At 52.6% G+C, this 26,262-nt stretch overlaps 7 protein-coding genes across 7 annotated transcripts; 2 read left to right on the plus strand and 5 right to left on the minus strand.

Annotated features, from left to right (window-relative positions):
* The first annotated feature begins 1,646 nt into the window (after positions 1–1,646).
* B0T26DRAFT_492601 (uncharacterized protein) lies at positions 1,647–4,589 on the plus strand. The gene is made up of 3 exons (XM_060435333.1): positions 1,647–1,883; positions 1,979–2,647; positions 4,184–4,589. Exons 2-3 carry the CDS (start codon positions 2,060–2,062, stop codon positions 4,301–4,303), a joined length of 708 nt encoding a protein of 235 aa, XP_060290079.1. The 5' UTR covers positions 1,647–1,883; positions 1,979–2,059; the 3' UTR covers positions 4,304–4,589.
* Positions 4,590–4,983: 394 nt separating this feature from the next.
* Positions 4,984–5,506, minus strand: B0T26DRAFT_680936 (uncharacterized protein; the record flags this gene model as incomplete). Its single annotated transcript, XM_060440570.1, has 2 exons — positions 4,984–5,334; positions 5,396–5,506. 2 exons carry the CDS (start codon positions 5,504–5,506, stop codon positions 4,984–4,986), a joined length of 462 nt encoding a protein of 153 aa, XP_060290080.1.
* Positions 5,507–9,155: 3,649 nt separating this feature from the next.
* On the minus strand, positions 9,156–9,434 carry B0T26DRAFT_730332 (uncharacterized protein; the record flags this gene model as incomplete). Its single annotated transcript, XM_060443006.1, has 2 exons — positions 9,316–9,434; positions 9,156–9,284 (listed from the first exon to the last, which is right to left on the minus strand). Coding segments are annotated over exons 1-2 (223 nt in total), but the record flags the coding sequence as incomplete, so codon positions are not given.
* Positions 9,435–13,100: 3,666 nt separating this feature from the next.
* Positions 13,101–14,700, minus strand: B0T26DRAFT_864029 (uncharacterized protein; the record flags this gene model as incomplete). Its single annotated transcript, XM_060447786.1, has 2 exons — positions 13,101–14,402; positions 14,608–14,700. 2 exons carry the CDS (start codon positions 14,698–14,700, stop codon positions 13,290–13,292), a joined length of 1,206 nt encoding a protein of 401 aa, XP_060290082.1. The 3' UTR covers positions 13,101–13,289.
* A 4,849-nt stretch (positions 14,701–19,549) lies between these two features.
* Positions 19,550–19,968, plus strand: B0T26DRAFT_730336 (uncharacterized protein). The gene has a single exon (XM_060443007.1). It carries the CDS (start codon positions 19,649–19,651, stop codon positions 19,865–19,867), a length of 219 nt encoding a protein of 72 aa, XP_060290083.1. The 5' UTR covers positions 19,550–19,648; the 3' UTR covers positions 19,868–19,968.
* Positions 19,969–20,798: 830 nt separating this feature from the next.
* Positions 20,799–23,093, minus strand: B0T26DRAFT_864030 (uncharacterized protein; the record flags this gene model as incomplete). Its single annotated transcript, XM_060447787.1, has 4 exons — positions 22,666–23,093; positions 21,485–22,161; positions 21,286–21,317; positions 20,799–20,894 (listed from the first exon to the last, which is right to left on the minus strand). Exons 1-4 carry the CDS (start codon positions 22,896–22,898, stop codon positions 20,799–20,801), a joined length of 1,038 nt encoding a protein of 345 aa, XP_060290084.1. The 5' UTR covers positions 22,899–23,093.
* Positions 23,094–24,679: 1,586 nt separating this feature from the next.
* B0T26DRAFT_756792 (uncharacterized protein) lies at positions 24,680–26,040 on the minus strand (the record flags this gene model as incomplete). Its single annotated transcript, XM_060446160.1, has 5 exons — positions 24,680–24,690; positions 24,745–25,242; positions 25,298–25,650; positions 25,706–25,808; positions 25,911–26,040. 5 exons carry the CDS (start codon positions 26,038–26,040, stop codon positions 24,680–24,682), a joined length of 1,095 nt encoding a protein of 364 aa, XP_060290085.1.
* Between the last annotated feature and the right edge of the window lie 222 nt (positions 26,041–26,262).

Here is a 26,262-nt window from a genome sequence, read left to right on the forward strand (position 1 = left end):
GATATTTTCCTCTAAGATTCGGTATTTATCCGGCAAAGCCATCCAAGCCATCCCATCTTTCGTGATAGCCTCTTTGCCACGGCCGAATATGCCACCTTCGCCACCGCAGTTATAGCAGCAACCGATACGCTCTATCACGAAGATCTACACCTAGTTGCTATCCAAAAAGCAATCCCTTCGGTTAACGAGCGTTTACAGGTAATATCGAGCATTATCCAGACCGGGCAGGCCGCCCAAGCAACCTCCTTGGCTCAAGTAACGAGCTCGCTTGACCAGCTTGCCGCCAAACTCGACGACTTTCTTACAGGGTCCTTTAGTCTTCACTTTACACCGGGGAGGGGCCGGATGTTACCCCAAGGCCACGATCCTACAAGCGAATACCGCCATCAACATACACCACCGTCTCCGCTCAACCTAGATATAAGCCAGCCGCAAGCTACCATCCTCGGTAATCTGATAGAACAAGCACCAATGCCAATACCGTCATATAAACTCTCACGCGAAATAGCCACAGTCCTTGATCTGTGGAGAGAGTGGACAGTAGGGCTGGCGGGCCTTCCAGCAGTTGCAGCGCTGGATGCAGCACACGGGAGCCGTTGGCGGTCTCCATCAGAGCGGCAGTACTACTCGATGCGTAAGGTCATCATTGACGAGATCATAGCCATGGCAGGGAGCCCAAATAATACAGATAGAATAGCGGTTGCAATAGAGACCCTAGAGCGGCGGCGAGCCCAGGGCAAGGCATCGTTGGAGAAGCTCATCAAGCAAATAAAAGGGGGCCGGAAAGGCCAGAGTAAATAGATTGAGGGTTAGGGTTTTGAGGGTTTTGAGGGTTAGGGTTTTTAGTTAGTTCATGCAAAATGACTACATTCGCTCAATTATGGCCCGTTTGACCTCAAAAAAATCGGCATCTAGTACTCTTATAACTAATTCTCTATATGCCCCGATTTTAAAGCCATCACAGGCTCTATTGCGTACGTAGTCGCTGTGTAAAGTCGGCGAAGGCCAGTTTTGGTGATGTCACGGGCCGATTACGGATTTGGCGGGGTCAGCGGCGGATCCGCCACCCAAACCCCCCTCTGACATCCACTTGATGTCACGAATACCTGTGGATTCCCTGTGGTTATGCACAAAGGTGGGGCATGCACTTTTGGCGCGAGCCAATCAGGAGCGTTCCAGGATTCCGAGCTCTGGAGCTCGGGGACGCGGGACAGGTCCGGTCGGGCGGTGACCCGGACGCGGGACCACGGGACAACGGAACCACTGTTATTGGTTACGTAGATAGATATATACAACGATCGTGTCCACGGTCTTGGATAGTTCTTGCTTGGTTCTTCAAGCAAGCAATACACATTCACTGCACTCATACACTTTGAGTGGCATTCCGATTTGACTGTATTACCCGTGCGATAGGAGCTTGCCCTTTGTTCTATCTTCATAATTACCAACCCCAGCATTCTGTAAGGAAACCACCCTCGTAACCACCATGGCCACCGCCACCAGGGCCACCCTCGCCACCATCGCCACTATCGCCACCGCTAACAGGGCCAAGCACTATCGCCACTACCACCCTGGCTACGCAAGGATGACTCGTAACCCCTTTCACGTGTATATAGACCATGGCCTTTGCACACCTCTTTAGCTCAGGCCAGGTTGAAGTCTTACGCCAATACCAGTCATTGCTCGCCCTGCGTGTTGCTCCTATTGTGACCACCTTGATCAGGCGTACCTGCCTTCTCTTACAATTCTGTGGAGCCCGTGCTCCCTTACAGACAGACGACCCTGACAGTTGAGTGGTTTGTAATAGTTGACCACAAAAGTCGAGCCACCATTCCCCTCTATCAGTCTTGACATTCACAAAAACGTGCTACCCGGCTGGGATAGTAAGCAACAGTCACCGGCACCGCGGGTAAGAGCCAATGGCCGGACTGTTTTTCTTTCAACGTTTGTATCTTTCTTCAGTCTTGACCATTCCCAGAGCACCATACTGCACTCTATCAGTTGACCAATTCCAAAAGTCAAATCACCACTATACCACACTCTGCCAGCCTTGATATGAATGGAGCCACCATTCTACTTCACTTTACCAGTCTTAGCCAATTTTAAGAATCGAGCCATATCCTGCTGCTCTTTAACCATTACAAAGTTGTGCCACCGCGCTGGCACGGCAGGCAACAGCCACCGGCACGCAGGCAAGAGGCAACAGCGTCAGCCGGACTGTTTTCCCTTCAGGTCTCCTTTGTATCTTTCTTCATTAGTCTTGACTATCCACCAGAATCAACACCATAATACACTCTACCTGTCTTGGGCAATTCCAAGATGGAGTACCATTCTGCTATATTCTTTCTTCCACCATTTACAAAAATGTGCTACCGGTCTATCACAGCAGGCAACAGCTACCAGCACCGCAGGCAAGACCCAACGGCCGTCCGGACTGTTCGGAAGTTCAACGGAGTGGGCATTTATATCTTTCTTTAGTCTTGACCATTTCTTGGAATACTACACTCTATCAGTTGCCCAATTCCAAAAGTCAAATCACCATTCCCCTCTATCAGTCTTGACATTCACAAAAACGTGCTATCGGGCTGGCACAGCGCAGGCAACAGGCATCAGCACTGCAGGCAAGAGCCAACGGCTGTCTGGACTGGTAAGCCGAGTTCCGTCAACGAGTCGGAGCATTTTCCCACCGTCGAATTCTCTTTATTTTTTCTTCATCAATCTTAACCATCTCTTAGAATACTACACTCCGCCACTCCAAGAATTCCCAGAATAGGGCTGCTATTCTATTACTCTTTTTCCCAGTCTTCGACCATCTCTAAAAATGTGCCACTGGCTGGCACGTTGTAGGCAAAAGCCCCGGCACCGCAGACAAGAGCCAACGGCGTCCGGACTGTTCAGAAGTTGAACCATTTTCTCCCCTTTGTGTCCTCAGTCTTGACCATTTCTTAGAATACTGCACTCCCAGTCTTGAGCAATTCCAAGAGAACACCATTCTATTGTATTATTTCTTCCACTATTTACAAATGTGCCGCCGAGCTAGCATAGTAGGCAGCCACTAGTACAGCAGGCATATTAGCCGGACTGTTTCCCTTTAACGGAGTCGGGCGTTGTATTTTTCTTCATCAGTCTTCGCCATTCCAAAACTCGAGCCACCATTCTCAGTCTTTACCATTCACAAAATAGAGCCACATTCTACTAACTTCTAGTCTTTGACTATCCTCTGCTCGAGCCACCATTCTGCTGACTTTTTCACACCAGTCTTGACTATTCACGAGACTCGAGCTACCATTCTGCTGCTCAAGCTACCATTTTCATCACTCTGTGCCATTCACAAAATAGAGCCACCATTCCCCCTCTATCAATCTTGCCCAATTCCAAGAATAGAGCCACCGGCACAGCAGGCAAGAGCCAACGTGCGTCCGGAATGTTTCTCTTCGACCCGGGCTTTTTCTCTCCTTTGTATTTTTTTTCAGTCTTGACCATTACCACCACACTGCACTCTGCATCAGTCTTGACCGTTTGCCAGAATCAAGACTTCGTCTTGGCCATTCCAAAAGTCGAGCCACCATTCTACTACGGTCTTGCCCAGTTCCAAAGTGGAGCCACCATTCCCCCTCTATCAGTCTTGCCCAATTCGGAGAATGGAGCCACCATTCCCCCTCTAGAGCCAACGCGTCAGCCCGAATGTTTTCCCTTTAGGTCTCCTTTGTATTTTTCTTCATCAGTCTTGGCCATTCCCAGAATCAGCACCGAGCCACCATTCTACCTCTATCAGTCTTGCCCAATTCCAAGAATGGAGGCACCGCAGGCAAGAGCCAACGGGCGTCCGGACTGTTTTCCCTTCAGGTCTCCTTTATATTTTTCTTCATCAGTCTTGACCATTCCCAGAATCACCACCACACTATACTCTGTATCAGTTTTGACCGTTTGCCAGAATTAAGACTCTACTAGTCTCGTCTATTCCAGAAGTCGAGCCACCATTCTATTCCAATCTTGCCCAGTTCCAAGAATGGAGCCACCATTCCCCCTCTATCAGTCTTACCCAATTCTAAGAATGGAGTCGCGTCAGCCCGACTGTTTTCCCTTTAGGTCTCCTTTGTATTTTTCTTCATCAGTCTTGACCATTCCCAGAATTAGCACCATACTACACTCTCTACCATACATCAGTTGACCAATTCTAAAGGAGCACCATCTACTGCCCTTTCATCCCACCCCGGGGTGCATGCTTCTGCAATACATTGAGGGGACAGTGGAAAAGCTGACAAGGCCACCACAAGGAAAGAATACCAGGAGTGGTTTGTAGCCGTCGCAAGGCGGCCTCATTCTCCTTACATTGCTAGAAAATCGGCATTCGAATAGCCCTAGGGGTGCATGCTTCTACATTACATTCAGGGGATAGTAGAAAACCTGACAGGACAGTGGAACATCTGACAGGGCCACCACGGAAGAATACTAGGCGCCAGCATTCTCCCGCCCCCAAAACTACCTCCAGCTCCCTAAACGACAACCCCTCACAGCCTACCCAACAAGCATTCTCAAATATACAAGGAAACAAGAAGGGAGGTAGGGAGAAAGAACAGTACAACCAATACCAGAGCAAGATTTCGAAGAGTTGGAAACATCACAAAGGCAAGGGCAACAGGGAGAAAGAGCAGTACAGCCCATCTCCAACTCTTTAAACTGACAACCCCCTCCTCACAGCCAACCACCTACTCACAGCTAACTCCCTCACAACAGCCTCGAACATACAAGGAAACAAAAAGGGGTAGAGAGAAAGAGCAGTGCGCCAATGCCAGAGCAAGATACAAGAGTTGGAAACATCATAAGGACAAGAGCGGCAGGAGAAAACATGACAAAAACAGGAACGGCAGAGAGAAGATATTATGACTTTTGACGTACAAAATACTTTCTTGTTCCACTCCGCTAGTTCTGATTTATTCTCATCCGCCTTTCACCAAACATGTTGACGTCAGCAACACAACGCTATGGCATAGTCACATTACAGGAAAACTGTGTTTCTTTGTCCCCTCCCCCGTTGATATTCGGCTCATTGCCTCTGGTCTCCATGTCGCTTTCATGCGCCTCAATTGCCGAGACAGCCGGTACGCTGGGTTTGATTTTGCGTTTTTTGGAGGCAGCAGGAAGGGGCAACGAGACGTTTGTGAACGGAGGCGGCCTCTGCGATCGTGCGAGCCCAGCAAAGCCCAAAGGTTCTGAGCTGCCCAAAAGATCCGCCCGAGCCCGCATCCTAAGCCAGCTCAATCTGTCACTATTTGGTACTGCGATCTTGAACTTCTGCTTGCCTCTAAGGTAGTCCGACGCCTTGGGGCCAATCTGCGCATATATCATCAGTAACAGTGCTGCAAAAAGAACAGCCTCACTAGGTTCTACTCACGTTGTAATAGGTATTAGAGACGTTGACCCTCGAATTCACTCTGTTTTCTTCACTCAAAGCCTCTAGAGTGACGAGCGTCAGGATGATTCGCTGTACTTGGTGGGACTTCATCTTTTTGGCAATCCCAAAATGTTCGATTGAGTTATTCTTGTCAGAAGTATTGCACTTCTAATGATAAAGATGATTTTGTTGAAGATCTTTGAAGCGGTAAATCCAAAAGCGATGCAAAAGATGTAAAAGTGATGATTCCTTCTAAGCTTAGTGGGAGCGGGGCATTTCTCAAAAGCTGGAAACCCCAGACCCCGCTAGTGTCACGTGCCAACATGGCCCGTGCGCTAGCGTGGGTCTAACCCGATGCGTCCGGCTAGCGCCAAACGCCATCAGTGGGGCTCCCACCAGCGCTCCAAGAAATGAAGCTATTTATATTTTTTCGTACATCAATCTTGTTCAATTCTGTCTCCTCTCTGGCTGATCCAGAGAGCCTTTAATATAGTACAGTGGGTGGCGATAACAGATGGCGGTAGTTGGTATGCATGCTGACAAAATCAAGTCTAGTTCTTTCTACCCCTTTCCATCTGACAATTCTCTTTGACGCGCTTTCTCGTCATGATCTCGACCAGTTTACCCAGCGTAAGAGGCCCCTTGGACCGGACTATCTTCAATACCGCCACGGCGATTTTGGTGTAGTCCTGTAACTCGGCAGATATATTAATTCTGCCGCTCCGACAGTTGTCGCAGGCGCCGTTGCAATTAGCAGGGTTGAATGATTCGCCAAAGTACAGCAATATCTCGACTCGCCGGCATGCATGTTGATTCTCGCAAAACGCTACAACACGGTTGAGCATGTCGAGTTGCCTTTCCTTTTGCGCCTGATACCCTTCACCTTTGCTGATCATTCTCCGAAGGCTCTGAATGTCTCCGTAGGTAAAAAAGAGGTAGCAGTCCGCATTGTTCCCGTCTCGGCCTGCCCGTCCAGTTTCCTGGTAGTAGCCCTCGAGACTCTTAGGGATGTGTGAATGGATAACGAAGCGCACATCCGCCTTGTCGATGCCCATTCCAAAGGCAATAGTGGCAACCACTACTTTAATTTTGCCTGACTGCCAGTCATTCTAGACCTGAGATTTCTGGCCTGAGGGGACTGATGCGTGGTAGTGGTGTGCCTTGATGCCATGCTTCTCTCTGAGTTTGTCCGCGATAGACTCGGCCGACCGACGTGAGAGAGTATATACAATGTCCGTCTGCCCGTCATACTTATCGTTGATTATCTTACCAATGATATTCGTCTCCTTCAACCTGACTTTGTAGAATGCGCTGGGGAGTCTGCTAGAAACTAGTAGAAAGATATCACGCGTATCTCAGCTACGGTATTCTGTAGTGGCCAATGAGAAAGAAGAGCGTTTAGGGGCCTGTTGTGGAGCCTCTCTCTCTATTTTCTTCCACATTCAAATTCGAAAATTCTTCGCCCAAATACCCCTCTTAAACAGGCCGTTTGGCTTTCGACATCTCGGATTTTCTCGCGCCACCTATCTCAATGTTCGGGTACGCTACACACCCGACACTGATATCTTTCATTGCCTCATCGGCGACGAGGGAGTTGACCTCGCCCAACATGGGCCAGAGCATTGATGGCATCTGGACGGGCTAGAAAAAGGACAAGGTATGCCTCTAACCGCATTTACTCTCTTATTTCAATCCCTACAGTAGCATTTACAGTGGCCTACAGTGGCATTTGCAGTGGCTAATCTTCCGTACCAAGTTTGAAAATTCCAACTAGGCACGGCGGAGTCTGCTAGGCACAACAAATCCCTAATAAAGCTCTATCTAACGCCCCAACGACGTTCTCGCTAACATCCCAGAGATAATAGGCTCAATCCGGTCGCAGAAGAGGGACTCCTCGCTCAAGAGGACTATGACGCGGCCATCGACGCGGCAGATGTTGAAGTCGATTTCGACTTCAAACTTGACGGGGTTCTTGAATCGTTATTACCTGCTTCCCAACATGGGTGAGTTCAACGGTTTCGGCGGCTCCGACCGGTCTCGCCCAACCGCACCCGGGGCCTAGCCGTTGCCGATGCTTGTCGGCATGGAATTTCTGGCCCATCTATTTTGGGACAGGTATCTAGAGTACGAAGAGCGATAGGAGGTGCCTAGTCGACGCAAATGGAGAGCCTAGTGGGGCCGGTTGAAGCTTTGCGAGAAGACCTGGCAGTTATTCATGCCGAGATTATGCTTGACGTCGAGAATGACGCTCTTGATGGCTGTTGCTGTCAGGGCTATCACCGGGACACCTGGAAACTGACGGCGGACTTTGCCCAGGCCTTGTAATCCGGGCGGAAATCGTAACCCCATTGGCTCAGGCAGTGCTTCGTTGATGACGATACGAGCCAGCTTTTTCTTCTAATATAGCATCGGCATCGCAGGATTGTCTAGCTTCGAAAACATGTCGTTGTCATCGAAGAGAACTTTTCCTCCAGAATTCGCGAAGTAATTATTAGGCACATGTCGTGAGCTATCATAGCTGTGGGGCTTCCAAGCTGTAGACCAGTTGTCCCGCACGAAAGGTGCGGAAGGCGGTTGTGTTGTGTCTATCTGCTCGGATTTGCGTGATGAGTGGCAGTCCGCATGCGGCGCCTGCGTCTCCCGCTCCTTTGTCAGGTCCTTGAGACCGATCAGACATCTTTCAAGGCCTTTTGCTTCTGTAGAAGTAGATTACGCTCACTTCGCACCCGCTCTCGTCCTCGGAATCCACGACAATTTCACTTTGTCTAGGCTTTTTTTTCGTCTTGATTGGCTCATCCAAGTTATTCGATTGAGCTTGAAAAGCATTACAAAGCCGACTGGGTGATGACATCGACTTTTGCTTACGTGTAGACGCTGAAAAATCAGAACCTAGACTTTGGCGGGACGGCGACGAAGATCGCCGTCGTCAGAGATAGAGTATTTGCGATCCCCTCGCTTTTTTTCTTCTTGCCCCGCTTTGGCGGGAGGGGTTCCGGTCGCTCAGCATAATCATCGCGCCAAACAGTCACGTCGTCCCCGAAGACCAGAAAACAGGCACCCTCGAATATGCAACGACATGAAGGGCGGCAGAGGATTTGCAGCCTGCTTCGCGGCCTACGCAGCCTAGACCGCGACCTACTTCGCGGCCTACTTGGCCACCAATTTTGCTACCGCAAGCAGTATAGAGATTACAAGTTTTTTTCGAGTAGCACAAAGTCGTACTGTAGCACAAAGTCGTGCTATAGTACACAAGGTTGGCTGAACAAAGTCTTTTACCAAACAAAGTCTTTTGCTATGTAGTACTTGCCGAGTAGTACAAGTTGTTTACTGAATACAAGGTATTCTACCTTCCTAATCAAGCATGTTGTTTACTGAATACGAGGTATTCTACTTCCTGATTAAGGACGTTTCGAAGGACGTTCAGCAGGTTTGGATGTGGGTTTCCGGGGATACAGAGAGCTATGGGGGTTGCCCCAGTGATCCCGGGAATACAAAGAGCCATGGGGGTTGCCCCAGTGTTCACCATGGTACATGCGGCATACACCTGTTCCGTTGTCGAAAAACGCATTAGGGCGCGGATCGGTCGCGGGGTCTTCGAGCTTATGCTCTACCTCGACAACTTGAGCACGAGCCGGCATCAACAGATCCGAGTTCCGACCCTCACAACGTGGGAACGTAGTGGCCCGGCCTCCGCTAGAATGCTTGGCTGTCTATTTGTTAGCATCGCACTGCTCTACGGCTAGTTATTGGAGTGCTGACCTGTAAGGAAAAGGACACCCCAAACACCAACTGCGCGCACAGGGTGCGCTCCCACCACTTGTCACCAACTGGCTAGAACACTGCCAGCTGGCATACGCTACGCCGTGGCGCCACGACCGCAGACTGATGCCCGGGGTGGCGCCACGACCGCAGACTGATGCCCGGGCCGAACCCCTGAGCAGGTATATAAACAATGGCCCTTGCCCATCTTCCTTTGCGAGGGCCAGGTTGAAGTCTTACACCAATACAAGTCATTGCTCCCCTACCTTCTTGCCTGCATTGTGACCACCTTGATCAGGCGTACCTACCTTCTCTTACATGACCTTTATCTGCCTCGGCGCTCTTTGAGCTCTCATCTTTATTTGCCTCGGCGCTCTTTGGACTCTTATTGGGCTTTTTATCCTCTGACTTGCGAGAGGGCACTGGCTCGGGGTCAGCCTCCGACCGCGAGTCCGAATCAAGTTCCGAATCGGGCTCGGGCTCAGACGAGGAGACGGCAAGCGTCATGTCGCTGTAGGAGTCAAGCGGCTTCTCCTTGGCCTTCTTGGTCTTTTGCCACTCTACAGCCTTGTCTAAGATCTCGCGGCCTAGTTTACATTCGTCGCAAGAGCAGTCCGGGTGGGGATCCATGCTGAACGTCGCGTCTCCCGCAGTCGACTTTGACTTTGAGTCGGCTTTGCAGCGGGCGTTGCGAGGTTTCTGCCGCTTTACTGAGCCCTGTTCGCTGCTACTACCAGCGCTCGTCTCTGACGATGCCTCGCTTGCCGATTCGAATGACTGAGCGGAACGTGACTTCTTGAGAGCCGACTTTCTCACGTCTTTGGGTTCGAATCGCACCTTCTTGGGCCGTGGAGGGAGCCTGGAGAGATTGAAGCCGATGACCCACTCAGCGAACGAATTGGGGCCGGCCATGGCGGCAGTGCTCTCGGGCAGATGGCGGTGTCGTGCGAATAGGCGAAGTAAGGAAACAGAAGTCGGTTTTATCAAGGCTACCGTGACCGCGACTCTGGGAGAATGCTCGAAGATGGCGCAGAAAACCGAGGCACGAGTAAATCGCGGGGAGAAAGCGACTCGAGGTGGGTCGTGGGCTTGTACGGAACGAGAATTTAGGGGTGACGATTAAGGCGACGTCGAGAGAGGGACCAGAGTCGAGAATAAAACGCACCGCCTCGGCGAGGCGAGTGCAGATTTAGTCTTGTTCTCTAGCGCCCGATGGTGTGTGTGCGGTGAAGAAGGAAGTACGTGTGGATGGAAGGTGTAGAGGAGGAAAGGTGTAGAAGGTAAGGTACTGTAACGAAGAAGTAGGGTGGTGTAGAAGGGAAGGTACTGTAACGAAGAAGTAGGTGGTGCAGAAGGTAAGGTACTGCAACGAGGTAAAGTGAATATGGTAAGGTCAGTGCTGTAGATGCGTCCCAGGCAACCACCTTATCACCTCTGTCTTCACCTCCCCTTTCCCTCACCCCCCTCGATACCTTTCGTCCCAAATCATAATTACCTTACCTTACCTCCCAAAATCACAATGAAAACGCAGCTAACTAGCCAGCCCCATCGCCGTCGTCTAGGCAACGCCGTGCCGGATACGATTGGGGCAGACCACCAGGGCAGCACTACTAGGCAGCCGTACCATCTCTGTTTGTCCCGCCTCCGCAGAGCGCCGGAATTACAACCTAAGTCCCCCATGTCTCCCAAGTTCCATATGTCCCCCATGTTCTATATGTCCCCCCAGTCCGCCAACATATGTTGGTACGTAACACTAGCGGGGTCTGGGGTTTCTAACTTTTGGGAGCCCCACGCCCCAAGCTTGGAAGAATCATCACCTTTATACCTTTTATCTCTTTCGGTTTTACCGCCCACCAAGCTTGGAAGAATCCTCACTTTTTACCTTTTTTGCATCCCTTCGGTTCTACCGCCTACCAAGCTTAGAAGAATCATCACCTTTACCTTTTTTGCATCCCTTTCGGGAAATTGGCCGGTTCCTCAAATCCCACAGAAGAGTGTAGTAGGCCGCCTACAGCGCTGTGCGGTGACAATCTCTTGGTTGCGGGAGGGACCGGTTTCTGATGCCCGGCCGAGTATGGTTCTACGCTGTCCGGAATCTTTGTGCTCCGAGACGAAAGCGAAGCCGATCGCAAAAACTCGCCCCGATGTACAACCGATAGCCATCATCTGCCCTTGGACGGCTGGACCACCCATTGCCTCTTCGCCTTGGATTTTCAGCAGCTTCTCATTAGATGTTTCAATTACAGGAGGGCTGATAAACCTGTTTTCTCGGTACTCAGGGCGAGACCCCCTTGGCTGCCATTGTGCCCGAGCAGTTTGAGTCAGTGTAAAATCTTGGCATTTTGGGAAGAAATCTTTCAACCTGATAGCAATACACCTATCCCGCCATTTTTTTCGCCGAGACGAAAGGGAGCGTCCTATTCGGCGGAGAGCATCCACCCGTTCGGCCTTGCCCGTTCGGCCTGATTTTGCGCGCAACATTGTCGGCAAACCTCTTGCGCATCTCGAATTGGTAGCGACGGAGAACCCAAGCGCCGGGCTCGCATGTCGGCCCGGTGCGCGTCGAGGCGGGATTTAGGCGGCCACCTTATCGGCCTGTTTCGGCCAATCGCGACATGGCCTGCGAGGGTGAGTCTGGCGCCGAGTGTCTGGTGGCTGAGCGCGGTTGTTGCGGCTGATGTCGTGTCTGGGCAGACAGCGGGCGGCCAGACAGCGGTCAGACAGACAGACAGCGGGCGGCTAGACAGCGGGCAGACAGCTGGGTAGACAGTAGCTGGCGGTACGCGAGACGCCCCGTTGGCCGCCAGTGGCACCGCAAGCGCCGCGATGGTGGAAAGAGTGTCAGACTGGAGGGTAGTCTGGGGATGCGTACGGTCGTGCGGTCGGCGTGGTCGGCGGTCGGCGTGCAAGCGGGCAAACAGTTGGCAGCACGCGACGGTACGCCCTGTTGCCCGCGAATGGCACCGCGATGGTGGGGGGTGTGGGAGAGTGCTAAACTAGAGGGCGGTCTGGGGATGCGGTCTGGGGTGGCGGTCGGGCGGTGGGTAGCTGTGTGGCGGGCGGCGGTAGCGTAGCGGGCGGGCAGCGAGCAGACAGCGGCACGCTGTGCGACGCCCTCTTGCCCGCAAATGGCACCACGATGGTGGTGGGAGACTGGGAGACTGGAGGGCGGTCTGGGGATACGTACGGTCGGCGTGCAGTCGGCGTGCAGTCAGCGTGTGGTCGGCGTGGTCGGCGGTAGGTGTAGCGTGGGCGGTAGGCAGACAGCTGGCGGCACGCCGTGAGACGCCCCGTTGCCGGCCAGTGGCACCGCGATAGTGGGGGGTGTGGGAGAGTGCCAGACTGGAGGGCGGTCTGGGGATGCGGTTTAGGGTGGCGGGCGGCGGTAGCGTGGCGGGTGGGCAGCTAGTGGGCGGGCGGCACGCCGTGGGACGCCCTATTGCCCGTAAGTGGCACCCCAAGTAGCACCACGAGAGTATCTAAGAGGCGGTCTGGGGATGCGGTTGGCGTGCGAGCGGGCAGACAGCTGGCGGCACGCGACGGGACGCCCTGTTGCCCGCGAATGTCACCACGAAAGTGAGGGGTGTTGGAGAGGGCCCGGGCTGCGTGGTTTGGCTGCCATGGCCCGAGCAGCGTAGTAGTAAAGAATAAAAGAAAATAGATAGAGTAAAATAGAGAGAGACATAGCAAGGCGGGAGAACCGAGGATCAAAATCGAGCAAATAACTAGGTAGATAGTAGCGAATAGCCATGCTTGGCGCCCGGGCTACGTGGTTAGACTCACGATCCCATCCTATGGCTATTGTCTCCCATGTTTATTGTCTCTTATACTATTGGCTGGCATGGCCAGTCAAGCTCAATTAGACGATAGACCCGGACAATAGACTCGCCCAGACTAAAGGAAATCATGTGCGGGATAATCTCTTGTGCGGGACTGAACTCCCAAACCGGTTTCTAATGCTGATCTAGCTGAGAGTGTCTATAATCTGATCCTATAGCTGGGAGTATTTCTAATCTGATCCCAAACCCAATGCTAACCGCTGAACTCCTCAACCGGTTTCTAATGTTGATCCCAAACCCAACTAATCGCTGAGAGTGTGGTCCAAACCGGTTTCTAATGCTGATCCCAAACTCAACTAATCGCTGGGAGTATGGTCCTGTTTGTCGTGCAAGGCCTTCTCCAGTATGTACTTCCGTTTGTTGCGCAAAGCCTTCTCTCGTTCGTACTTGACGCCGCTTCCTATGTCGCTGATACCGTTGGTGTGGTTCTGTTTGTTGTGCAAGGCCTTCTCCTGTTCGTACTTGCGTTTGTTGCGCAAGGCCTTCTCTCGTTCGTACTTGACGCCGCTTTCTAGGTCGGTGATACCGTTGGTGCGCCACTCTTGGAGGTGCGAGATTGCTTCTCGCAACTCGAGTTCGTCGACCAAGCCTTGGCAGAACTGCTTATAGTCGTTCCGGTTCAGGATCTGCGCAAAAGGCTTCGCCTTGTTCAAGAGATCCCGTTCCTCCTTGGGGCGCTTCTCGTCACGCTTGATATTCTCGCTATAGTCGAGCAAGTTGTGTCGGAAGATGACCTTGTTCCTCTCGGCGCGCTGCGTCAGCCTGGAGTTGTATATGTCCATGACCGCGAGCTTGAGCTCCGTCTCGGGGTGCGGCTTGCCCGTACGAGGATTGATGCCATCGCTAGGGTCAAACTCCAAAACCTGTACCGCTTCCTCGGCCTCGTTCGCGTATTCCGTCTCGAATTCCAAGCGGCCGGGCATGAATCCCTCGATCTCGTGGCACGCCGGCAGACTCTCTGTCGGGTTTGTCTTGGGCTGGGCCGGCGCATTCTTTGCTGCCTCTCTGCGCTCCTCAATGCGTCGTGCTCTGCGAGACTGGAACTCCTCTTTCGAAATCTCGTTGGCTAGTTCCATATCGTGAGGGCTGTATGGTTTTGGCAGCGGGAACTTTGGCGAGGCGATAAAGACTTTGATGTAGTGGTCGCGGACTTCATCCTTGTACCGGTAGCCTCCGATATGAGCTGCGATGTCCGCCCACGAGCCTAGGCCGTAAATCTCGGCGCCCTCTAGGAGCAAGAGCTCTTCGTCGGCGCTCCACTCTGGGTCGAAGATTGGAAACGAGTTCTGCTCTACGACACAAAAGCAGTGGGTGGCAGGGTCATGCGCACCGCTCGACGACCCCTTGGCAAAGCAGGGCACGCAGAGATCGTACTCTTTACAGGTGCTGTGTGCGCACCGGATCCGGACCTATGTAAACGAAGCATTAGTATATGCGAAGCATTAGTATGTGCTTGCGACAGATTGCGGTTGACTGCTCTAAAGCCTCTCCTCATACGGTTGACTGCTCTATAGCCTCTCTTCTAATGCGTCGCCAGGGCTCCATAGAGGGCAAGGCTGCAGTGCGGGGCGGCGGGAGCATTAAAGGGGCAACGAATAAGACTGAAGAACTTACAGTCGAGGTAATATCGTTAGAGCAGATCTCACAAACGTATTTAACGCCGCCCTCACCACCGCTTGCGGCGGTTCTGTTGCGGATGACGGTCATGCTGGGTGTTGCGCGGGTTGAGGGGACCTCAGCGCGAGGCAAATTCGGCGGGGAGGATATACTTGAATGGGATCGATCAGCTGCGCGAGTGGGCAAAAACAACGCGACGCGTCGCTTGATGAAATTTGGCGATCCGAGCTGACGAATCTGATGGAATGCTGGTGCTGGTGATAGCGGCTGGTGCTGGTGATGGCGTTGATGTTAATCACCGCGTGGCTGTGTTCTGAGGCAAAAACAATGCGACGCGTCACTTGATGAAATTCAGCGATTCAACCTGAGGTGGTTCTTCCTCCGAAGTTGCACCGCGTCAGGCTGAAAGTAACAAAGCTGAAAGTGGCCCGTGCTGAGAGTTGTTTGTTGTGCGGGACTGAACAGTGGTTTTTTGTTGTGCGGGGCTGAGCTCCCAGCTTTCAATGCAGTGGTCCCAATGCAGTGGTTCTTTCTTGTGCGAGAACAGGACAACACCCCGCACACCTACACGCCCAGACAACACAACAGCCCGGAAGACAGCCAGGCCACGCAACAACCGCTCCCGCCTAGCAACCAGCCCACACAGCAACCCACGACACAGCAGCCCACGACACAGCAGCCCAGCCACCAGCTTACACACGCCAGCCGGCGTGACAAACTAAACTCGGGACCGGTATCCAATGTGATCCCATAGCTAAGAGTGTGGCTCTGCTGACAAACTAAACTCCGGACCGGTTTCTAATCTGATCCCATAGCTGAGAGTATACTACAGCCCGACTCTTTGTTGTGCGAGTACAGAAGTTCTTTGTTATGCGGAAACTAAACTCCTCGGTTTCCAATTCAAATCCCGCAGCTGATAAGCATACTGCAGCCCGACTCTTTGTTGTGCGGAAACTAAACTCCAGACCAGTGGTTCTTTATTATGCGGAAACTAAACTCTCCGGTTTTCAATGCAAATCCCGCAGCTGAAGAGACATTGCAGCTCAGCCTCCTCCTTGTGCGGAAACTGAACTCGGCACCCGTCACCAATGTAAATGTAAGAGAAGGTAGGTACGCCGGATCAAGGTGGCCACAATGCAGGTAAGAAGGTGGGCGAGCAATGAGTAGTATTGGTGTGAGACTTCAACCTGGCCCTCGCAAAGGAAGGTGGGCGAGGGCCACTGTTTATATACGTGCTCAGGGGTTCAGGCCCGGGGCGCCATGGCGTGGCGTAGTGGCTTGTGCCAACTGGCAGTGTTCCGGCCAGTTGGTAACAGGTGGTGAGCGCGCACCCTGTGCGCGCGGCTGGTGTTTGGGGTGTCCTTTCCTTACAGCAAATCCCATAGCTGAAGAGACATTGCAACCCAGCCTCCTGACTCTACGAATACAACAGCCAGATTCTAGCCCTACCTCCTGACTCTGTTCGGGAATTGAACTCGGGACCGATTTTCTACATCCGGCTGAGGAGTGTGGTCCTTGTCATGGAGCTGAACTCCTAGATAGTTCCCTAATGCTAATCCCACATGTGGTTCGTGTTGTGCAAGAATTGAACTCCCCAGTTTCCCTAGAGCCTGGAGAACACATGTTGGACCTAGGGGGCGTAGTCGAGACCTAGGGAGCGTGGGGGAGACTGGGGGGGCGTGGCGTAGATCGGAGGCGTGGTCGAGACCGGAGGGGTGAAGACCGGGGGGTTGAAGACCGGAGGCGTGGTCGAGACCGGGGCGTGGTCGAGACCGGAGCGAAGTCGAGACCTGAGAGTGACCATTGTTCGGCGTACATAGTAAGCTTGTTTTCGTGGCTGACGCTGTTGTCCCGTGCACTGAGGCATTGTTCTGGCATCTTTGCACTGTTCTGAATCTTCTAATCTTTGCACTATTCTGCGTCTTTCTAATCTTTACACTATCCTGCGTCTTTCTAATCTCTGCATATTCTCCCTCTGCATGTTCTCCCTCTGCATGTTCTGGCGTCTAATCTTTGCATGTTCTGGGTCTTCTAGACGTGGCGACCCAACAAAGAAATCGCCCCACAACGAAATCTCTGCCCCTGTCATCTAATTTCCCGCCCTCCAACTTCAAAACACCACAACTTCATTAATTCAAGCCCGAATTGCTTCAAAATGAGCCATATCGAACCGTCGTGAGCAGCTCATTCAAGCTGTAATACTTGCTGTTGAGCAGGGCGCCTCGCAGAAAGACGCCGCTAAGTTGCATGGCATCCCTGCCTCCACCCTCTGCAAACGCATCCATGGGGCAGAAAATCGTGCCAAAAGTAAACAAGCCGAAAGAAACCTCTCCGATGAGCAGGAAAGCTTCCTAGCCAACTGGTGCCTCAATGAGGAAGCTGCAGGGCTCGCTCCTAGCCGTTGTCAGGTGCAGAGATTCCCTCAAGCTATACTCAATGAGGCCGGCACGAAAAAGACCGTTGGCGAGCGATATGTGGATCGCTTCCTACGCCGCAACCCTGCGGTAAAGATGAAGAATTCGGCCTTGTTGGAATCGTCTCGCGTTAAGGGCTCTACTCGTGAGGCTTACGAAGATTTCTACAAGCGCCTGGCCTTCCAGATCAGGGATAAAAGGGCTATTGCTGCCAACATCGCCAACATAGATGAGCACGGCATGCAGGAGCTTGAGACCCTGGCCGGAGAGGTCATCGGAAGCTCCCTGACAAAGCGGACCCACGTAAAAAGCTCTGATGCAACTACCTAGGTCTCAATTATCGAATGCGGCACTGCAGAGGGCGTTCGTTTGAAGCCCGTGGTCATATTTACCGGGGCCAGTCTACAAGGACAACACTTTCTAGATAACTTCAAGCTAGAGGATAAATTCCCGGAATGGAAGTATGATTACTCAACTACAGGCTGGAGCAACGCCTAAATCGCCTCGCGGTGGCTCAGAGAGGTCTACCTGATCCAAACCGAGCCCAAAACGCCGGGCGAATGGCGTATATTGATCCTTGACGAACATTCCAGCCACATAAACGAAGAATTCATGTTGACGGCATGGAAAACAAGGTTCAGCTTGTCTTTTTACCCTCACATACATCGCACAAGACGCAGCCCCTCGATCGCTCTGTCTTTTCACCTTTGAAGAACTACTTCAGGCAAAACATCAAGTCTCTAGCGGGCTTCACATCGTCGGCACCTATCAACAAGCAACGGTTCCTTTTTTGCTACAGAGATGCCTCGACTCAGGGTATGAGTGCCCGCAATATACTCTCCGGCTTCCAGAATATGGGCATTTGGCCGTACAACCCGGCCCGCGTACTGGATGACCCGGAGGCAGTCATCCAGGAAGATGCCCTCTCTGCCCGGCTTTCCACACCACCATAGGAGGACCTGCATGACGAAAACAGGGCATTCAAAACACCAAAAGGAAGTCAGGATATTCGGAAATACCAGGATAGCATTCGGAATGCTCTCAGTCCGGCTCACAGGCGTGTGAGGGTATTGTTTACTAAGGTCGGGAGGTCCCTGGATCTGAAGAATACCGAGATCGCTTCTTTGAAGGCACAAATTACGCATCTAACGACCGAATTAGAGGCTTCAAAGCCTCATACACGTAAGAGGTTATACGAAGATAGAAATGACAAATTTGCATGCATTGAAGAAATTGACAAGGCCCAAAAAGCTAGTCAAATGCCCCACAAGCGAAGAAGAGCGGCTCGGGCACCTGTGCAGCCACATGCAGTCGAAGAGGCCCGGGAAATAATCGCCCGTGGCCTTGAGCAATATAGAGAGGCTGAAGAAGAGGATTGAGTATTTTTTTTGCTAGTTATTTTGTGTAGAAATGGATAATTTGCGCCCGTAGGGTAGGTGTGGGCATGGTGTGGGTCAATTCCGTTGATGGGCGATTTCGTTGTTGGGTTGGCTTTTCTAATCTTTGGCTCCTCACCCCACCACACCACTCTTTGGCTGCTCACCCACCACACCACTCTTTGGCTGCTCACCCACCACACCAGTCTTTGGCTGCTCGCCCCCCACACCACCCCGCCGCAGTGGCCTGCACCCGCTCAAGCCGATCTTCTCGGCCAACCTAGAAAAGTGACCTGGCCCTGTGGAACAGCAGCATGTACCAGAGGCTAGGCAGACTGCTCACCGCCGGCTTTGGTGCTCCCGCGGCTGGTAAGTGAATCTTGGTCATGTCCAGCCATGGGCGGACATAGACATTGCTTTTGAGTCCAATGTATCAACCCTGTCATTCCTGACAAAATTGGCTTTAGCCCCGAAGCCCTTTTCCAATTGCTGCTGACGATACTGATCTAGCTAACTTTGACGCCATCGATATTGCGTCAGCTTGCGAGAGGTCAAAGAATGGTGCCAACCCTGTCATTCCTGACGAAATTGACTTTAGCCCCGAAGCCCTTTTCTAATTGTCTGCTGACGATACTGATCTGGCCGACTTTAAGCCATCGACATTCCGTCAGCTTGTGTGTGGGAGACATTGATTGAAAAGGTGCATTAGCTAACTAACTCTAGGAGGGGAAAATTCCTATACTAAATATGTGGGCGAAACCTCCTGTGGGGGCACTTGGCCCATGCTCATACTAACCTTAATGCAAGGGCTGGGCTGGGCCCCGCAACGGCTTGCGAGAGGTCAGTGGAAGAATGGTGCTAACCCTGTTATTCCTGACGACTTCGCAGCCCCGAAGCCCTTTTCCTTCTTCTTCTTCTTTCTCTTCCTCTTCTTCTTCTTCTTCTTTGATTATTCCTCTTCTTCTAGCCTCTCCGCGGCTGCAGCGTTTTCAGCACCATGGGCATCACCTTTGCCAGCTTCGGTTTCCTTAGCAGCAGCAGCAGCAGCAGCAGCAGCAGCAGTGTGGCCAGCACACACGTGACTAGTGAGTTTGCATCCTCTTGTCTTTCTTTTTCTGGTCGTCGCTGGCAACCGTTGCTCCCACCTTACCGCACGTGCCACACACACAACTTGGAAAAATTTTCCCCATCTTGTGTCCGGCCTGTAGTGCCCCATCCTTCTTTCCTTATCTTTCCATTTCCTTCTACATGCGTGTGTGGACCCGCCCTTCCCTGGCCTTCCTGCACGCCTATATATTCCTTCCTCTTGCGCCGCCCTCGGCTGCTGCACTTCTTTCTTCTTGCATCAAACTCTTTTTCTCGAGCTCTCTTCTTGAAGTCTTTCGGCTGCTCGCTTCTTCTCTCCTCTTCTCTTTCTTACATCATCGCCTGCATACCTTCCTACCTCATCTAGCTTCTGCCTCTTGAGAGGTATGCTTCCTTCCTGCCTATCACCGCACAGTCAACTGCATGAGACAAGGCTGCAATATGGTCGCTGTATTCGTAGAATCTAAAGCTAAGGAAAGAAAGAAGAAAGGAAGTTTCTAAAGCTTGGGCAGGGCGCAGGGAAATAGGACGTGGGGTGCACGGGCCATCTAGTCTAGTGGGGTCCGGGTCGGGCCCACTATTCCAGAGTTGTCTGCACTTGCCGTGACAAGCAAGGTGGATTGTTGAGAGCGCTGATTGGAGCTTCTTCCGTAGAATATCTTTATGAAGATTGAACGAGCTGCTAATCCGTAGTTTAAGCGTCGAATGTGATGAGATAAGACTCTGAGCCTTAGGATTTAGCTCCTGACAAAAGGCACGAAAGAATGGGCTCTCGATAATCCGGAAGGGAAGATTTTGGGTGACAATCATAGCAACAAGGGCTTCATTGAGGGTTTTCTGGTTGAGAATCTTCCTCATAACTCGGGTATCCAATTCAGAAGTCTGATCGATTTCCGATGCCTTGTTGTATAAGGAATGAAGAGATTGAGATGCCGTACGAGATGGGGCTTCGAGGGTGATAGCATGCTTGCGAAGGTGAAGTCGTACATTCGTGGTGCTTTGCCCAAACCAAGGGCAGTATTGGCAATAGTAGAGACGATTTTTGCCTTTGTGTGAAGGCTCAGTCGATAGTGGCTGTCGAAGATGATCATGTAGACTTGACTAAATAGTTTCTTGAGATACCAGAGATTCCTCAGTATCTTGTGTTGAGGGAGTGGACATTTTGTAGTTGAGCCACTTTCGTAGCTATATTACAAGGCGTAGCCGATGAAGATGATGATATTGAGGGGAGAGGAGGGGTAAAAAATTATCTGCTTACTAAGCAACCGATATCGACGATATCGGTCGATATCGTCAATATCGGCGATAACAATTATTGATTCAATATATCGGCGATAAGCTTATCGTCGCCCACCCTGCCTACGAATGCCTCGTACAGGCTCCCCACGTCGGCAATGCCGCCAGTGAGCTATTACAAACCACTCGACTGTTAGGGTTGTCTGTCTGTAAGGGAGCACGGGCTCCACAGGATGCTGGGGTTGGTAATTATGAAGATAGAACAAAGGGCAAGCTCCTATCGCACGGGTAATACAGTCAAATCGGAATGCCACTCAAAGTGTATCAGTGCAGTAAATGTGTATTGCTTGCTTGAAGAACCAAGCAAGAACTATCTAGGACCGTGGCTACGGTCGTCGTATATATCTATCTAAGGCGGACCAATCAGGGTTCTCCCTTACAGTGCTCAGGGCCTCCGGGGCGCTTAGTCTTCAAGGACGACTGAGCTCTCAATGGTAACTGAGCACTTTCCTGATTGGCTGTTCTTTCTGCTCAGTGGGTCTTCCCAGTCTTGGCATCCGAACGCACTGAGCGCCGCCTGATTGGCCGCACCAAGCTCATGTGGGGCCCGTTCTGCCCGCCAGTGCTGCCCAATCAGCAGTTGGCTTCTAGCGCCTCCTGCAGACTTGAGCCAGGATCGTAACATGAGCCCGAGGCGTCCGCTAGAAACGAATGAGCCCTCGCTTCCTTGGACCGCCCGCCGAGAGACTTATAATAGATTACACAGGTGTGCAGCGTCGGCAGCTAGCAGAAACCGCCCCACGCGCATCTTACCGACGCATTGCTGGTGCACCTTGTAGGGGCTGAAATTGATGAGCCTGTACTGTTCGGGCGTTGGATTGCCAGGCAAGACGGCTTGGAACTTGGCTAGCTGGCGGGCGCGCAGCTCGTCGAGGGTCAGTCCGACGACCTCGCCATACGTGACGCGGTGCAGGCCGTCGGTCTGGATCTTGGCGACCATGTGCCAGTGCTTTGGGTGGACAAAGAACTGGCTGTTGTCGTAGCTATACGGCGAGAAGTCGTAGTACATGTTGGTAGCGACAATCTGGCGGTCCCACGTGAAGCCAGGGAAGACCCAGTCGCCGAACAGGCGGCGGCGTACCGTGCTGTTGGCACCGTCGTATCCCACCACGTAGGCGGCCTCGCGGGTCTCGGTGATGCCGTTGGGCGCCTCCACACCCACCCAAGCTCTGTCGTCATCCTGCCCCAGCTCCATCACCTTGTAATCGTAGCGGATCGATGCCGTGGGCTGCGCGAGCACGGCCGTCTCGAGGATCTTGCCCAGCCAGTGTAGTGGGAGGCACACCATGCGGTGCCGGAACGGCGGGTCGTTCTCCTCCCCTGGTGCCGGGTCCGGGTTGCTGAGCGCGACGAGCCGAGTCTTGTCGGCGTCGAGCTTGCTATTACAAACCACTCGACTGTCAGGGTCGTCTGTCTGTAAGGGAGCACGGGCTCCACAGAATGCTGGGTTGGTAATTATGAAGATAGAACAAAGGGCAAGCTCCTATCGCACGGGTAATACAGTCAAATCGGAATGCCACTCAAAGTGTATGAGTGCAGTGAATGTGTATTGCTTGCTTGAAGAACCAAGCAAGAACTATCTAAGACCGGTGCCACGGTCATCGTATATATCTATCTAAGCTGGGCCAATTGGAGCGTTGCTCTGTTGCTCTCTGACAGAGCTACAGAGCGTTGCTCTGTTGCTCTCCGACAGAGCTACAGAGCAGCCAACCAAACCGTTGCTCTGTACTCCACCGTGCAGAGCAAATGCGGGCCCTTCTGCTCTGTTCTCCACAGAACAGAGCAACTGTGGGTCCAAGCCCCTCCTTTAACGTGACTAGCCGAGGCGGGTCCAGCCACCCCTGCCCTGCTTCCCAACCAGTACGAACAGGGATTCGTGACACTTGCGCCACGATACGCCGTTGGGGCTGAAGCCCTCGGTGCGCACCTGTTCGAGAATCCCCGCCCTGTCGAAGATCACGCAGCTGTCCGACGTGTAGTGGCTCGCGCGGGGGTTCGTCTCGAGCTCGTGCGTCATCTCTAGCAGCTCGACGGCTACGCCGGCGCGCGCGAGAAGTAGTGCCAGAAGCAAACCGGATAGCCCCGCGCCCACGATGATAATCTTGGAGATGGCCATCCTCGTGTGTGTCTGACACGTCGTCTGCAGCGGATGAGTCTAATGCGTCTTTGTGTTGTTTGCAGTCGGCAGCTATGAGCAAGGACCGAAGAGAATGGCACTCTGGAAATTCGGTTGCCTACGAGACAAGAGCCTTTTTCGAGACACATGTCCTCAAAAGATTGAGATACGACGGGCCATTACAAAGAAACGTCGAGAAACTTGATATCAGACCAAGCGACCACTCGGTCACCATACTCTCACAAGAAAAGCTGAACTCCCCCGTGGTCAGGTAGCAACCCTTGGATGAAAAGGCATGACAAAGGACCGAGAATGTCGCCACGAGATTAGGGGCAATCACGATAAACACGAAGAAAGAGAAAGCTGAGATTAGATCAACGAACCCAGAGGCGAATTAAAATGCAAGAGAACCTAGGAAAAATGAAAGTGAGAAGACGGAAGCCTTGTCCTGTTGAGACCCGAAGCAGTCGCAACACCGTCGGGGGCTACTCTACCACAAGCAGGGGCGGTAATCAATCCCCATCGCCAGTTGCAACATGATGAAAGTCACCATTTCCCTCCAATTTGTTTTCTCGTGTTACTACCATGTTCTCGAGTGCTGTATTATCTCTGTGTAACAAGGCACTGCCGTACTAGTAAGCCACTTGCCAACTGACGCAATACGCAAACACCCGAAATTCGGCGGACGTAAGCGAATGAACACGGCTCGATATGTCAGAAAGGCCTTACTACTTTCGGTATGGTCTAGGATGCCCAGACCGGGCCCGCACAGGGCACCTAATTAACCGTCGTTTTACTGGGTCATTTCTGCTCTTAGGACCTGCAGGCGCAGGCCCCGTTTTTTGCTGCTACATAAAAAAATATACACAATTAGAAAAACCCTCATTTTTGGACTGATTTTGCATCCTTTTGGCACGATACAATCCAACTAAACTGGGAGCTGTGACATTTCTGGAGAGCGAAACTGACCGACTTGAGGAGTGCAAGTCAGATATGCGCCCAATTGGATAAGGAGAGTTACCTTGTCTGTGCCAGCTGATCAGGTCGGACCAAGGATAATAGGATCACGGGTCGTAGACGAAATATCTGTGCCAGTGGACCAAGGCGGCTACCGTGGAGGGTCACGCACGATTAAGTCGTAGGCTGCAAATGGCGAATCATGGCGATGTTGGAAGGCATTTACGAGTCAATGAGCTGGCCTTCATTGGGTGCACCTTAATAACGATGCCAGCACTTCGCGGCATTGGCGTATTCACGATTAATGCTGAGGTTCATGTGCTACGTATCATGCTTGCCGCCTACGTAAGGAATCCCCCGTCGAAAAAGGCCCGCGCAAAGTCGTCACGGTATTGCCGTTTGCCGTCAAATAGGCGAAACAAAATATAATCGTACAAGCGCGGCTTCCATCCACTCCGTATTCTGATCCAAGCCTGTGAGAAGGAGGGAGAGATGGGGGCCTAGAGAATTATGTCGACTAATGCCGTGACTGAACCCAGTCGCCCATGCCATAAAATGTCGAGTGTCGCAACCCCAAATGGCTAATATCTAGGTGACTTTGTGATGTAGGTAACGCGCCGGACCAGGGCCCTAATACCCTCCCAATATCTGCCGAAACTCCAGCCAAGCGCATTTTAGGATATCCGAATTTTGTTCCATACCAAAGCGAAGAAGAGACTCGAAAGAAAAACCGAGCTGCAAATTAGTCAGTTCTCTGGCGACCAGTGGCCACATCGACTCTGACGGCCTTTACGTGTGGTAAATTGCGCCCCCTCTCTCCAGCTCTAGCGGGCGCCTGCTGGAAATGTTAGCTTCATATATCGCCGTCGATGGGCAAGGTGGGTAGTACCATAGGGTTCGCGAGCCTCTCCACGCAGCGCCGAATCTCCGTAGCCGCCCGCGCTGGGAGCAGCGTCACGCGGCGGGCGAGTATCACGGTCGCCGCCACGGTAGTCACCACGCTCACGATCGTAGCCAGGGGCACGGCGATCATCAGCGCCACCGCGGCCTCTACCACCATAGCGCTCGCCACGATCCTCACGGCCACCAGTGCTTCCACCGGCGCCAATGTAGCGGTCAATGTATCCGCCACCACCATAGCTATTATTACGGTCACGGCGGTCATAGCCACGATCCTCACGCTGGTATCCGCGGTCATATCCTCTATCGTCGCGATAGTTGCGGTCGTAGCCGCGGTCACTGCCACCGCGGTCAAAGCCACGGTTGTAGCCGCGATCGTCACGGCCGCCACGGTAGCTGCCGCGGTACGAGTCATCCCTACCGCCGTAACCGCCGCCGCCGGATCCGCCACGGCGACGATCGTCGAAACGGCCTCCGCGGCCGGGCTCTTCCGACCAAGTTAGTAATTAGGCAGCTCAGCAGGGGAGTCAGGAGACACTTACCGCGCTTGGGGGGGCCGAAGGACTTGCCCGGAGTGGGAGTACGAGGGCGGGCCCGGCGCGCCTTCTCGATGCTGAGAGTGCGGCCCTCAATAACCTCACCCTGGAGGCCATCCTTTGCGGCATCGGCCATATCTGAGGTCACCATCTTTACGAAGCCAAAGCCACGAGACTCTCTAGTGTGGGAGCCCTTTATGATCTGGCACTTCTCCACCTCACCATACTTCTCAAAGAGACGGGTAACTTCAGCCTCTTCGAGGCGGGGATGGATGCCCGTGACGAAAAGGTTAGATCCAGGGTTGATGGCTCCGTCGTCATCCTTGGAGCCGCCGTCATTCTTGGAGGGTGCGCTGTATCTGTAATTAGCGTTTATTAGTCAATCGAGAAGTGAGGGCAGAGTGAGAAACGTACCGGTCATTGCCGTTGGGAGACATGGAGCGGCGACGCGACGACTCGTGTCTATCGTCGCGACGCGGCGACGTACTACGGTCGCGGTCGTAACGAGGGGCACCTTCTGCGGTAGTCGTTAGTACTCTGTGCGGGGCGATTGACGGCGACTCCAGTGCCGAAGGTGAGAGCGGAAGGTGGCCATCATCATTATCGTGACGTGTGCTACTGTTTGAAGGAAGCGCGGGCTGGGTCGAGGCGCACTGGGTCGAGGCGGGCTGGTCGCGACCGCGTTGGGGCGACTCACTATCGAAGCGATTACCGTTCGCGTTCTCGTAGTCCATCGCGGTAGTCGCCATCGTGATGATGCGGGTCACTTGGGAATCGGATTAACCTAGTGCGGCGTGGAGGATTGGTGTCTTTGAGGCTCGGCGGTGCGAAACCACGTGAAGGAGAAACCCGGGACGCGAATGGCAGGGAAAAGGAAAGAGTGAAATGCGATGCGCAAAGTGAAAAAATGTCTTCCTTTTTCACAGTGCAACATGGAAAATGGGTATTCGCCGATGGAAAGGACAATCAAA

Source organism: Lasiosphaeria miniovina, assembly GCF_030549165.1.
Source record: "Lasiosphaeria miniovina strain SMH2392-1A chromosome Unknown B0T26scaffold_8, whole genome shotgun sequence".
In the NCBI taxonomy this organism is placed as follows: Eukaryota; Fungi; Ascomycota; class Sordariomycetes; order Sordariales; family Lasiosphaeriaceae; genus Lasiosphaeria; species Lasiosphaeria miniovina.